The sequence below is a fragment of the Aulonocara stuartgranti genome (assembly GCF_965226115.1).
Source record: "Aulonocara stuartgranti genome assembly, chromosome: 14".
Taxonomy (NCBI): domain Eukaryota; kingdom Metazoa; phylum Chordata; class Actinopteri; order Cichliformes; family Cichlidae; genus Aulonocara; species Aulonocara stuartgranti.
Window position 1 is genome coordinate 29,671,366 of NC_138950.1, and position 13,318 is coordinate 29,684,683.

Below are 13,318 nucleotides of genomic sequence, written 5' to 3' on the forward strand. Positions count from 1 at the left end.
TTTTAACTACAACTAACCGATCTTTTAAGCACGTCGGTGCCAACTCCAGTGGGAAATGATCTCCATCAGTGTTCAGCGCAGCTTATTTCAGGCTGACATTTTACCTACTGTTTCATGTGGGTAATTAAATACTGAGATGTAGGCCACCGGAGCCCCTGCTGAGAGACCCACACGCAGACACGAGGCACAGACTGACATTAAAGGACTGAATCTGCTTTTAAAAAAAGAGAGGCTGGAGATAACTAAGACATCAAAACTCACAGGCTCCATATATGAAGACCAAAAGACTCTTTGGTGGTTTAAGTGAATCAAGAGGAAAAGCTGAGATCCCCTGACGTTTTCACCAATTAAATCCACCTCAGCAGACACAGCAGAAGGATTTTCAAATAAAATATATGTGTGTGTGTGTGTGTGTGTGTTTATCATGAGGAGAGGGAATAAAAATCAGTGGAGCAGAAGAGGAGAAAGGCTGAGATTGGCATCCTTCCTCTTTGCATACTGATGCTCTGAACGCGACTTATATCAGCAGCTCTTTGCAAATTCGTTTCACATAGGCTTGCAGCTCGGTACCTTCCACAGTCCTGGTATTTTTCATAATGCGCACTGCTGGTTCGTCCTTTTTTTCTCTGTCCTGAGTGCTGTTTCTTGGAGGTTTTACAGCCTCTAATCTGCTCCCCTTTTTTTCTTCCTTGTAAGCCTAAAATAACTTCAGCCAAACAAAAAAAAACAAAAAAACAACCCAGTTGGATCAGACTTCTTCAGCTCTGGGAATCCATGTCACAGGGACGATGATGAAGGTGGCAGCTGCTAAAAACGGATGAGCTCTCTCTGGTGCTGACAGACGCCGCAGCATTCCCCAATCTCGTGTGAAATAAATTGCTTTTGTCACTGTCCTCCACTGGAGAGGACCACGGAAACGAACTTAACAGTGGAAGAACTGTAGCGCGTGTGTGTGTGGTTTGGGGGGTGGTGAAGGGATTTACAGAGCATTTGAAAGGCTTAAGGAAAAAAAAATCAACACATTTCTACATTGCTCTCCAAAAAAAAAGATTTTCCTTTATTTAAATCATGTCAATTCACTTCCCAGCATACGTCATGAAAACACCGTGCTTTTTTTAACGTTTTGCAACATTTTTTCAAAAAGTAAAAAACAAAAGGAGCATTTTTTTAACTTCTTAACCCAACCGGGAAAGCTTAGAACCATGAATTACAGAAGGAAAAGAGAAGGTGGTATCCTCAGTTTGTGCTGATGCTGAAAGTTTTACATTTCTCACTTAATTAAAAAAAAAAAAAAACAGAGCATAAGGTGTCCCTGCTCTCGTCATCCTCCACACAAAAACAAAACAAGTCCCTCAGAGCTCATCTACATTTGCACCCTGCCAATTTCTAAGAAAAAATTTGAGGGGTGATTTTACACTGGATTTTAGTTTTCAGCTTTTAAAAAAACTTTTGCTCAGTGAAACTTGCCGTAGGTCACAAAAGACCCCCACCCCTTTCATTGGGTGCAGACCATGCTGAAATATTATAATGCACAGAAACACACTCACAAAAAAACAAAAACAAACAACCATCAGCTCATGTAAGGTGAGAAAAAGCAAATTTACAGAGAAAACTCTTCTCTAACACACGATCCACATACAAACCTTTATTCCTGTTACTGTTTTTATTAATAAATGCTCTACTTCACATACAGTATAGTTAGTACACACCTAGTGTTCATCTGGGAGTCTCATCATTACTGTGCTCCTTGCAAAGCCCGGCGTCAGGGTTTAAAACTAGACCCCGGCCTGGGTTTCTTTTTTTGTTTTAAACTTTGTGCTCAAACTCAAACATCCATTAACAGTCATATATGTGCTTCACCCACAAGTACAGTACATCTGGATTTTGTGCAAATCAAAAAAAAAAAAAAAAAGAGAAGAAGAAGAAACACATTAGTCCATCATTTTAAAAATTTTCATTAAAAACTGAGGAAGTCTGATTATTTATCGGCCTTCAAATGAGGAAGGCGTTCTCCACGCCGCTGCGCTCTTCGATGCAGTCAGAACTGAAAACCACACGCGCTCAGTGGTGACGGGAGCGTGGGGTGAGTGTGCATTAGGTGCTGGAGCAGTGAGTTGGCCTGACACACTACATTTAGGGGAACTGTTTAGTTGACCTTATTGACCTTCTGTGCGTTGAGCTGGTTTGTTTTAAACGCACACACACACACACACGCACAGACAAACACGCACCCTTGCAAAACACCCCCCAAGAAATCATTAATTCGAGACGGAGTTCCTGTTAAACTGTACCGGATGTGTCGTTGGTTGTAAACTGGCACTTGTTGAGAAAGTGCCAATGTGGCAGAAGAGAGACCAGGCGTGCGTCCGTCTCTGGCTTTGTGAAGCCGGGCAGACGCAACCACCTCATGGCTTCATGGGAAAAGGGTCTGGCTGAGGCGAGGGGAGGGACGGCCAGGTCAGATGTTACCTCTAAGATGGTTTTCTTTTTAAATTTCCAAGATTTTAAGCGGACACCTGCCCTTTTCCACCCACCTCCCCTCAGTCCAAACCCCCCACCCTGGCAGGACCGCCTGGTTCAGAGGGAGGGTGTGGGGTGAGGGGCTCATTTCTCCATGAGTGACAGCTGGATGATGCGCTGCAGCTCCTCCTCCTCCTGCTGCTGCCGAAGCTCTGCCTCCTGCTGCTCCCGGGCTGAGATCTCCATGGCGATACGCAGCTGCTCGTCATAGCTGCAGGTGGTCGGCTTCTTCTTGGAGGGGGTGGAGCAAAGGCTGGTGGGGGGGCGGGGCTTGTGCTGGGGGGTGCTGCGTACAGGGGTGAGGAAACACGGGTTTAAAAACCTCCTCAGTGGGCACACAGTAGGCATCATTCATAATAAGGATAAGTCAGTAATGGTTTCACTGTGAGTCAATGCATGAATAATGAATGAGGTCTGGGTTGCCAGGTTATGAGAATCTCCTCTGATTGCTGTTTATCTTTCCATCGTGACACTTTGCTTTGTCTTTTAATCTAACGCTTCACCGGACCTTAAACCTGGATCTGTCTCGTCCTGATTCCATTTATTACCGTCTGTCATTCTGCAGATTCGATGAACGGTGGGAGAAAGCTATTATCGACTCAAATTAGCTGCAGACTACATTGTGGAGTCTTAGTAAACGCTTTATTTAAAAACAAGGTGCGACAAAGGCTTCAGAAGAGACACAGCGAGACATGCGTTCCCATAACTGTGCTCGGTTCTATCACGAAATACTAAAAAAACCCAAAACTGTTTTTACCACAGACTGTATATAAAAGATGGACACAGAAACCCTGGAGTCAAGCATTTAAGCTGTCACTGTCTTTTTTTTCCCAGCTAAGTCATTCTGAGGACACTACACACAATAGCCAAGCATTTCTCTCTGCAACCCCAATGCCAAAAAAATGCATCAAATAAAATACAATTTGGGACTCTGACGTGAAAATCTCATAGACACTAACTTTATTTATAGTGGAACACAGAAAACATGCCAAACGGTTAAACATTTTACTGCTTTAGAAAAGTATTAGCTCATGTGGGACTTGATGCCCCACAGCAACACATCTCAAAAACGTTAAGTGATGCTAAAAAGAAACAGCTGGAGGGACATTTTGCAACTGATTAGTTTAACTGGGTAGAAAAAGACAGGCAGCGTTTCTCATGAGTAAAGACGTTCACCAATTTGCCAAAATTCTGGATAAGGCAGAAAAGCAGTACTGGCCCATGATTTTGGGCCCTCGGGCAGCACTGCATTTAGAAATCAAACTTATGCTTAAGTTCATCAAGGACGATCCGCCTGCTTTCCTGGGTGTCTGACTGCTGGTCTGTTATTTACATCACTTCCTCTTTCCCACGCTGTCAAACTCGATGCCGACAGCACTGCTCTAGTGATCAGTCCTGCTTCCACTGAGCCAATCTGCCTCCACTCTGCTGAGATGTTAGCTTATTTTTCCATATCTGACATATTTTCTGTGTTCTACAGTAATATTTGGGTTTATGAGATTGCATTCTGTTCTTATTTTTACAGCTTTGCAACTTTCTCTTGGTGTCGGTCTATAGGTCCAACACTTTCCCCTCAGGTTAGAACTTTGGCTCGAGTAAACACTGCTATGGCAAGACTTGGGGAGGAGGCAGTGACGAAGAGGATAGGACAGTCTGTGAATCCAACCAGCCATCTGCAAACAGGGAATGCACCCAGAGAGAAACACTGTCTAAAGATAACAGAGGCTAAAGTCAACTACAGCACTGTCAACTGAGAAAGCAGGAAACTCTCTCAACTCTCTCATCCTCCCACCAACACCCCCTCTCTGCAAACACACACACACACACACACACACACCCACACACACACACACACACACACACACACACTGGAGCTCAGATAGCAGATAGGAGAGGGGGAGAATAGCAGGATGGATAAGAGAATAGAGCAAGGAATGGGACAGGAATACAGGATGTGAGTCAAGTATGGGAGGAAAGAACCACAGGAAAAAAAAATTCACAGAGGAGTGCGAGACACTGAAGATTAACAACACATAAGAGAGCTGAGAGGAAGTCAGAGACAATGCGGTGGAGGGATGGCAGGATATAATCGCCTTCATCCTGGCACTCAAGGAGATTTATGCGGGGGCTTTTTTCCCCTCGCTGCTGACAACGAAAGTCCCGCTCTCTTTCATTCACTGACGCTTTTATCAGACTTTCTAACAAAGTCCCCAATAACAAAGAGCTTTAACTCAAACACGTGGGAGTCATTAAAAATCCCCCAAAATAAAACAAAGGCTTTCATTCTGACCTCTCGACACGACTCGGGTCGCAGGACAGAGGGTGAGTCCCCGGCTTGCTGTTGGTCAGCGCCTCCCAGATGGTCACCTGGGCACACAAAAGAGAAGGCGGCACAGGAAGTCAGTGAAGGAGCGCTGCAGGAAGCGGTGCATGCAAAACAAACGCATCCTCGTTCCCTGTAGGCAGCTTCCTGTTAACGTATGGTAGAGACGGAGCCAGCGGCCTTGGTCGTAAACTAAATGATCGATCCTGGCTGCGGTCCTACTCAAGTCCACGTACAGTTTTAATGCTACCAGTGATTAATAAAGATGAGAAGCACTTGTTAAATATAGACGTTCAAGTTTCAAATTCAGCTTCACACTGTCACAGAAATATATGGAAGCTGTGAACAAAAGCTGTTTTTTAGAAGATGACAGGATACCGTGTAAGCTAGATTTGTACAGCAGTTAAATCTGTAAAACACAGCGTGTCGGCGGGACGATCCTTTAACACCTGTCCTGCTTTGGTATTAGAGCAGTAATTAAAAGTGTCACCTTTCTCGGCGGCGCAGCGGTGGAAGCGCTCGGTACGGCTGCTGGAGACGAGAGCACAAACTGCAGCACAAAGCCTAAGCTGCAACCGTGCCCTTGCCTCCTCTGCTCCTTCCCCTTGTGTATTTCAGCTAAGAAAACTCAGAGGATGTTCTCTGACCTGTCTCACAGAGCCTATTTATACCTCACTTTCTGTAACGTCTGGAAGAAGGCCAAGGGCTATCAGGACCGAGGATCTCTGGGATTTTAAACAGCGCCGATCCTCAGGCAGCGTGCGCCACACATCAGAGCCAATTTATTCTACTTACTGATTTTACTTCAGCACTGATTGTTTTTTTATTTTCAAAACAGCTCACTTTTTCCCTCCTTCACTGCGTATATTTGTCTGGTCTTGCTTGACTTATGGTTAAATTTATTGCTGCCATTTGCGCCGTATAATTTAAAAGCAGGGAGAATACTTTCCACATTTGCTCCCTGTGCCTGCTCATAGAAATATACACACAGATATGTCATACTCCGCTGCCATTAATTACAGTAACGCGTCAGCACCATATTAGTATGGGAAAGCCGCATCTCCACTGTCTACTGTTTAAACAGACACAGAATTTGTGTGTGACATATCAGATTTAACATGTTTGGAACACATAACGAGACACATTGCAAAACATCAGTTTGGCGAGGTGCATCTCTGCAGCAGAGATGCACCTCAGAGGCTGCTAAAGATATACATGCACACAAGTGCTTCTTAATGCAAATGTCTCATCAGCCGATTACATGGCCGCGACTGAATTTGGGCAGACCCGGCCGAGATGATCCTCTGAAGTTTAAATTGAGCATTAGAATGAGGAAGAACGATGATTTAAGGAACTTTAAATGTGTCATTGTTGATGGTGCGAGACATGCTGGTCTAAGCGTGTCAGAAACTGCTCATCTGCTGGGATTTTCCCACAAAAACATCTCTGATTTGGGTAAAAATGCCTCGTTTATGGCCTGACTGCTTTGAGCTAGCTGATTGAACGGCACCAAAGGCCACAGAAGAGCATCTCTGAACACACAGTACTGGACAACAATGGTTCCAGCTACTCCTGGTGCAAAGGTGTAGGGTACACTTTTTGAGCCTTTAGTACAATTTGGGCAACCCAATGACAGAAAAGAATAAGAATTTATGGTACATGAATTTGAGCGTCCCATATGAATCAAAAATTGAACTGTTTTGTATAAATTAATAAATTATGAACTTCATAACGTGCAACTGCACTGCCTAAACATCATCCAAGTCATCCATTAGCTAGTCTGTGGGCTTGATTAAAACAGAACTACGTTCAGCTCATCCACAGTGTAGCATTCCCAGTATGCTGACACAGGTTCATTCACTATGTGTAGGCTACAATCAGCTGCTCTTTATAGGATGCGGGGAATACACCCAACCTTTACAGCACCATCAAAAATGATGAAGTGTAACATTAACCTTAGCTTCCAACCTGATGATGACCGCCAACTGTCATAAAAGCCAGCTAGACTGAGAGTCTTCAGTAGAAATAGGAACCCTGCTGTAGTCTTTTTAAACGACTATGCTATCTGGATCATTGCTAACTGTGCATGTGTAGCCTGAGCAAAACATATGAAGCAGTTTGATTTAGCTAATAGCCAGTTAAGCACTGATTTAAGCTCCCCGCAGAAGAGAAAAGATGATCTCGCAGGAGTTTCACATTGAAGCCACCTGATCGTATTCAGAGCCAGCCTCCAGAAGGCTCTGCTGTATGGCAAACTGCAGCAGATCCTCCTCCTCCTCCCTCATGCTGTCTCTCTGTTTGCCTCCTAGCATGGTGTATCCAGGTGGGGCCTCAAACACACACGGGGGAATCTCGCTGGCTCGACAGGACACTGCAGCACACGGGGGGGAAGGCAAAGGGCAAGAGATGGGAAGGAGTGTTATCTGGCAGTAAAGGAGGCTAAAGGAGAGGAGCGGAAAAATACAAGAGGTTTTTTTTCCTGAGTAAAAGAAAGCACGAGGAGACTTAAACCCTTGAATTAACAGATATTGCACAAATTTACAAGTGTCAGCCTGTCACTCAGCAGAAGTTTGGGAGAAAGCAGACAAATCTGGCAGGAAACACTTCATATTTGCAGATTTACATGTGTCACCTATTGAGGCAAAACCTCAGTCTATTGAACCAAAGCCTGTAATAAAGTGTACTTTTGCACCTGACTATTTTCAGAGACATTAGCCACTAAATACTCACCAATGAATCATTCAAACTCAAAAACTCAAAGTATGAATCCGTGTTGTGTCTCACATAACAGTCAATAAGAACTAATTTTATATTGTAACATTAGACACTTTGTTACTAGGAGACTGGTCTCAGTGGTCGTAAGTGGGAAGAAAAGGCTGAGGTAAATTACACTTAGCATCAGTGGCAACGGGTCTTATGGAGTGATGAACCCAGATTTGAAATGTTTGCTTCAAATCATCATCAGTATGTCTGAAGAAGATCGAGAAAGAGGTACAGCCATCTGTAAAACATGATGTCATCATCTGGAGATTCATTTAAGTGGTGTTGGGATTCTTTCAAAAAGCATTTGATTGGCATAGCTTCATTTTTTTCAGCATGAAGGTCCCAAACACATTTCCAATGCAGTAAATACCTGGATAGAAAAACACACAATGTTGATCGTGCACTGGCGTCCCAAAGCCCAGACCTCAACATTACTGAGAGAGTGTGGGATCATCTTCACAGAAAAGAGCTTTAAATGTCCGACAAGAAGCCTGGAGAAGTATTCCTGAAGACTATGTGAAGAAACCTTCCTAAGAGAGTTCAGGCTGTGTTGAAGAATAAAGGTGATCACAGCAAATATTGACTTTGAAGCTCGTTGGAATTGTAAAAACTCTGTTATTTTTGTGTACGTGTCCATGCAAATCGCTGCACCTACTTCCCATTTTCCTAGAAACATATCAAGACATGAGGATTGCCTCAAGACATTTGCACAGTAATGTGTATTAGCTGAAATTTCCAAAGTGTATAATTAGAGTATTTGTAATTAACACCCAGCAAACACTGGTTAGTCAGAGGTGTTGTATCCCATTGCCAGAAATAGCAAAGTAAAGGCAGGCGGTTTCTATGTCAGATGCATTGGACTGGATGTTTTTTTAGGTTCAAAGTCAGGAGTGTGGCTGTATTAGTCACCACTGCTGTTTGCCTTACGCAGCAGCAGTATAACTGATAGATGCAGCTTCTGGGTTGGAACAATGAAGCCAATGCATACACGCCTGAAAACCTGCACTCTATCTAAAGGCCACCAGATGGCAACAGCTGTGGTTGCAAAAAAACCCAAAAACGTCCACTACTATAGAAGTCTGGGCGAAAACAGCTTCGTGCCCTGACCACTGCAAACACTTTCCTGATGAGTTTATGGGCTCAGTCACTAACTAAAAACTAAACGCTCATCTGGAAGACATCTAAAGGAGACTCCAGAGAATTACGTCATGGTAGTTACATCCAGTTTATATGCTGTCCAATAAAGCTACAGACATTAACGTAAAATATGTCTCTATGCAGATAAACCAATGACTACAGTTTGTTATGATCTTCAAATCTGATAACTTGCTGCAGGATTACATGTCCCACGCAGGGGTGTGTCTAAAAGGGGGCATGTGGTGTACTCGGCTCAATTTAGTTCAACGATTTGGTGACAATATTTTGCAGACTTACATTATTAACACAAAAATATACATATAATAAATTACACTGATGTTTAAAAAGAATATAACATTTTTTTGTGGAGCGGTAAAAGAAAAAGCTTCTACAGACATTCTACAGCTGAGGCGCTTACTGGTGGAACTAGAGCTGGAGACGCTGGACGAGTCGCTGCCCGGAGAAGGGGTGTCTGTCCTCGGGGTGTCCCTCTGTCTTTCGCCCTCCACCACCACTTCGTTGTCAGCACGGACACCGGCTCCCTCCTCACAGCCATTCAGGTTACTAAAGGTGATCCTGGCATTCAGGATGTGGTAGAGAGGGATCTCTGTAAGGAGAGGAGAGAAATTTCACCCCCATCCTCCAATAACACACATGTCCTTTATATCAGTTATTCTGTTTTTATGATTGATACATCTTATAAGTAATTTGGTCATTTCTTTACACCCTTTCTCTGCATGTCTTAACTTTCCATTAATCTGTGTGTCCATTTTCCAACCTTTCCATAACTGCGCCCTCCCCCTTTATTTAAACAGCACACATCTTAGCCCCCTCCCATCATGCGTCTCAATCTCACAGTGCTCACCAATCTTGACAGGGAAGCCAGGCGGCAAACGCAGAGTGATGAAGTCACGCAGCTTAGCGAACAGGGCGTTCGAGATCGCCATGAGATCGATGATAGGCACCACTTGTTCTGCCAGGGAAAGAGGGTGGGACTCACACAGCCACAACTTAGCTTTAAACCTGGGAACGAGCACACGTATGGGAAAAGAAAGAAGGCAGGAAGAAAGAGTTAATTAATAAATATCAGCAAATACATTTCTGACTAAAGCATAATTGAAGCAATTTATGCTCTTGCTCAGACAGTTAAATGTTTGCCCGGAGGAAGCTGCACAAAGACATTGATCACATCAGCTAACAGTGGCTGTCCACAAGCTGCTGAGTCGTTCTCAAACCGAGGCCGATCGATTCTCATATTCTAATTTGTCCAATGAATGAACACAAGATTGAGAGGCAGCTCTACAACCTCAGACCCGTCGTCCTCCTGATGTCCAGCAACTTTTCATTACCCGCTTGAAGAACGATGGTACTGGAAATGTCCGAAAGACCCAAAACACAGAGCAACAACCCCGATTTATGGGCAGCGGAATAACATCAGCTATGTTACAAAAAACACCTGAACACTCAGATCATTCTTTTATTTGCTTTTACTTTCCTCACTGAGTTCATATTTTCACTTCTTTTGCTTTTTGCTCCCTGAGTGACACAGAAAGCGTTCTTTCATTTCTTTTTTGTTTTGTTCCATTTGTTAATACGCTGGAGCGAAGATGATGTGCCATGAGTCATCGAGCCAGAGCTGAGTGATCGACTGCAGAAACCCACTAATTGCTCGACTCTCCACCAGCTTTGTAAAAACCTGAGTGTTTGTCTGCCGCTGTCATCTGGCTGCCTTTCACCTCAGAAGCTCGGCGGTCAGCTGCTGCGGACGGCCGATTTTCCTCTGGGCTCTTCTCTGTCCATCATTTTGTCAGCTCTGACAACGACTCTGCGACTCAGGGCGACTGTGCTCTACGCATGGCTGAATGTTTGGTTTGTTTTTTTGTTTCTTTTTCCGTGGGCACGTGTCACCTCTGCGTCTTGGTTGTGAGCTGGCACGGGTGGCCGATATCCCTCTGAGTGGTCGTCGAGCTGGGGTTGAAGTATTCCTCGGCGGTCAGCGCAGCGGGGTTTGTCACCACGGGGGACGACATCTGGGTCACCAGAGCCTGGGCAAAGTGAGGAGTGAATAACATGAATTTACAAAAAAAAAGATCCAGCTATAACATGTCTCCGTATTAAAGATAGTGAAGCTTTTACAGCTGTAGAAAAACGACTCTGTTCGCAGGGATGCAAAGGACTATTAATCAATACCAGAGGCTTTTCAGACTCACTTTCTCTGCTATTCTCTACTCTGTAGAGATTTCAAGGCTTTCCTTTTACCTACTGGCATTTTTTAACAACTCTTTGAAGGAGTCGTGCTCAAGCCAGAAGTTGTGAAAAAATTGATAAAGCGGTTTCTTATTTCACTATTCATCATTACAGCGGCTGGCTCGCTGCATTAATAACTATCTCGGTGTGACGCATGACTAAACCTGTCAAAAGTAGGAACAGCCATTCCTGCTACGGGCAAACAAAGAGTTGTGAAACAGAAGAAGTTTACGGTTTGGCAAAATAGCCGATTTTGCTTTGCGGGTCTTTGCAGTGCTAAGCTACAAGCTCAGGATACATTCATTGTCTGTGCACCAATTTTATCTGTTGCCCAAAAGAACTTAATGGGAAATTCAATTTTTTTGGTGTGTGTGTGGATGATGATGTGCAGAGGCGACAGGGAGGGGAAGCGAGTGAAGAGCCAGAATACAGAAATAGGAGAAGCAGGGAGGTATGAGTCATTGGTGCTCGGCAGCAGAAACAAATTAAAAAAACATAATCAATATCTGAGAGCGGTTTGGAGCCTCTGCTGTTGACACGGTCGACTCGACAGTCGGGATTCATACACTGCCTGACCATCCAAAGAGGAGGCGATCGAGTTGGGGGCGGGGTAACGCTAACACGAGAAGGTAGGAAATGTCCCTGAAAACAGCGATGACAGTCACAGCGCCGATTGCCGTTCATGTTTCACGTGACGATGTTCAAATCGAGTGTGTGCTCACCCCGTTATTAGGCCCCATGTGCTGTTCTGCAATCCCGAGGAAGTTCTGCAGTGGAGTCTTCCCACCTGCTCAGACACACAGCGGCAGCAACAAGTAAAAAAAGAAATGCACTTATATAATCACAGCACATCCATACAAACTACATGCTGTCCTGTTTGTTTTACACATTTACTTCAGATTACTGCACAGCCCTCTGTGTGGGCTCATTTATCGCCGCTGCAACTGTCCACAGTGTCATTTTGCTCTATAATGCTCTGCTCAGGATGCCTTATTGCATTACATGAAGCTTTTTGTAATGCACTCTTATCTACGAGGAGCCAGCATGAACCAAGGCAAGCCAGCTTAGGTGGTCTAGCCTAAATATCAGCAGATCTCACAGCAGAACCTGATACGTGAGTAATTACGGACTACAGCTGGACAACGAGAAGCCCTCAATCTCAACATTGTTCTTACTTTTCCTACTTCCACCTCTTGACTTGACCTTTTCCTGCTCTGAGGCTCTCTCACCCTGCTTTGCTATAGTTCATTAAATCATAGACATATTTCCCCCCCTCAGAAAAAAGTTCAATTCTTTATCTCATCCATGTAAGATGCCAGTTGAATAGCACTTCTTCAAGACGACGATTTTAGTGCTCCAATAAGAAAGAGAGCGAGGGCATCACTTTTGGAGATATGTCACCGTCATTATTCTGGGAAACAGGCACAGCAGTAATGGGAGAAAAAAAAAATCACATTTGTCACACAAATCAAAAGATAATACAAGAATCTTGAGAATATTTGAGGTCTTAACGGCCAATTCCTGCTACGGGACCACATGAGGCATTCGCTCATCACCCAAAATCCAGTCTAAGACATTCAACATGCTTGTCAAACTTTAAAGCACATTTATTGTAGATGCCTGTGTTCCCTTTTCCCCACTCTATTGTCATCTCAGACCGGCCCTGTCAGCATGTGGGGTGAAGTGGAATCATCTTTTTTTGGCTTAGGAAGGTTCCTAACTGGGTGAAATGACCTGGTGTCCAAATGACACCCACTTCTATATACTGGCACCTAATTTAGCTGTTTCCTGCAGAGTCTCAACACTGGCATCTTACAATGGATTTAGAAAAGTTGTTGATTATCATCCCAAACCATAGACTGGGTCAAAATAATTTGTTTTCCTCTGAGAGTGTGTTTGCAGCCCACACACTGTCAGTGAGCTTGTTCACGCTGCACTTTGGGTAGGAGTGGCACTTATTTCCACATCACCTGGACTTGCAAATGAGGTCACTTCACTTTCGGTGGTGGTGACTAAGAAAACCCTCCCCTATCTTGAGCTGCATCGTTTCCATGACATCACGATGTGCTCCTAGACATCACACAGGTGGAAACTTGTCCCTCTCCTGACTAACTATTGAGGAAACAGTGCTTCAAAAATGATGAGTGATGCACCAAATAACCTTTTCAGTTATCCATACACAGGCAACTTTTTATGATTACATGGGTTTAAAAAATTGTTCTATTATTTTACATTTGATTTACATAGTACTAAATCACAACATCAGTTACCTCAAGGGGCTTCGTATGTAAGGCAAAGAGCCCAGAATAATACAGAGGAAACCCCAAC

General features: G+C 44.0%; 1 protein-coding gene across 4 annotated transcripts in view; it reads right to left on the reverse strand.

Annotated features, from left to right (window-relative positions):
- Positions 1 to 1,034: 1,034 nt before the first annotated feature.
- ankrd13b (ankyrin repeat domain 13B) overlaps positions 1,035 to 13,318 on the reverse strand; it is a 43,530-nt gene continuing 31,246 nt past the window's right edge. For all 4 annotated transcript variants that reach the window (XM_082503789.1, XM_082503790.1, XM_082503788.1 and 1 more), the window contains 7 exons: positions 11,713 to 11,777; positions 10,652 to 10,788; positions 9,609 to 9,766; positions 9,162 to 9,350; positions 7,051 to 7,214; positions 4,811 to 4,887; positions 1,035 to 2,806 (listed from right to left, as the gene is read on the reverse strand). In XM_082503789.1, the coding sequence (XP_082359915.1) occupies positions 2,605 to 2,806; positions 4,811 to 4,887; positions 7,051 to 7,214; positions 9,162 to 9,350; positions 9,609 to 9,766; positions 10,652 to 10,788; positions 11,713 to 11,777 (992 nt within the window). In that variant the 3' untranslated portion in view covers positions 1,035 to 2,604. The remainder of the gene's footprint in view (positions 2,807 to 4,810; positions 4,888 to 7,050; positions 7,215 to 9,161; positions 9,351 to 9,608; positions 9,767 to 10,651; positions 10,789 to 11,712; positions 11,778 to 13,318) is intronic.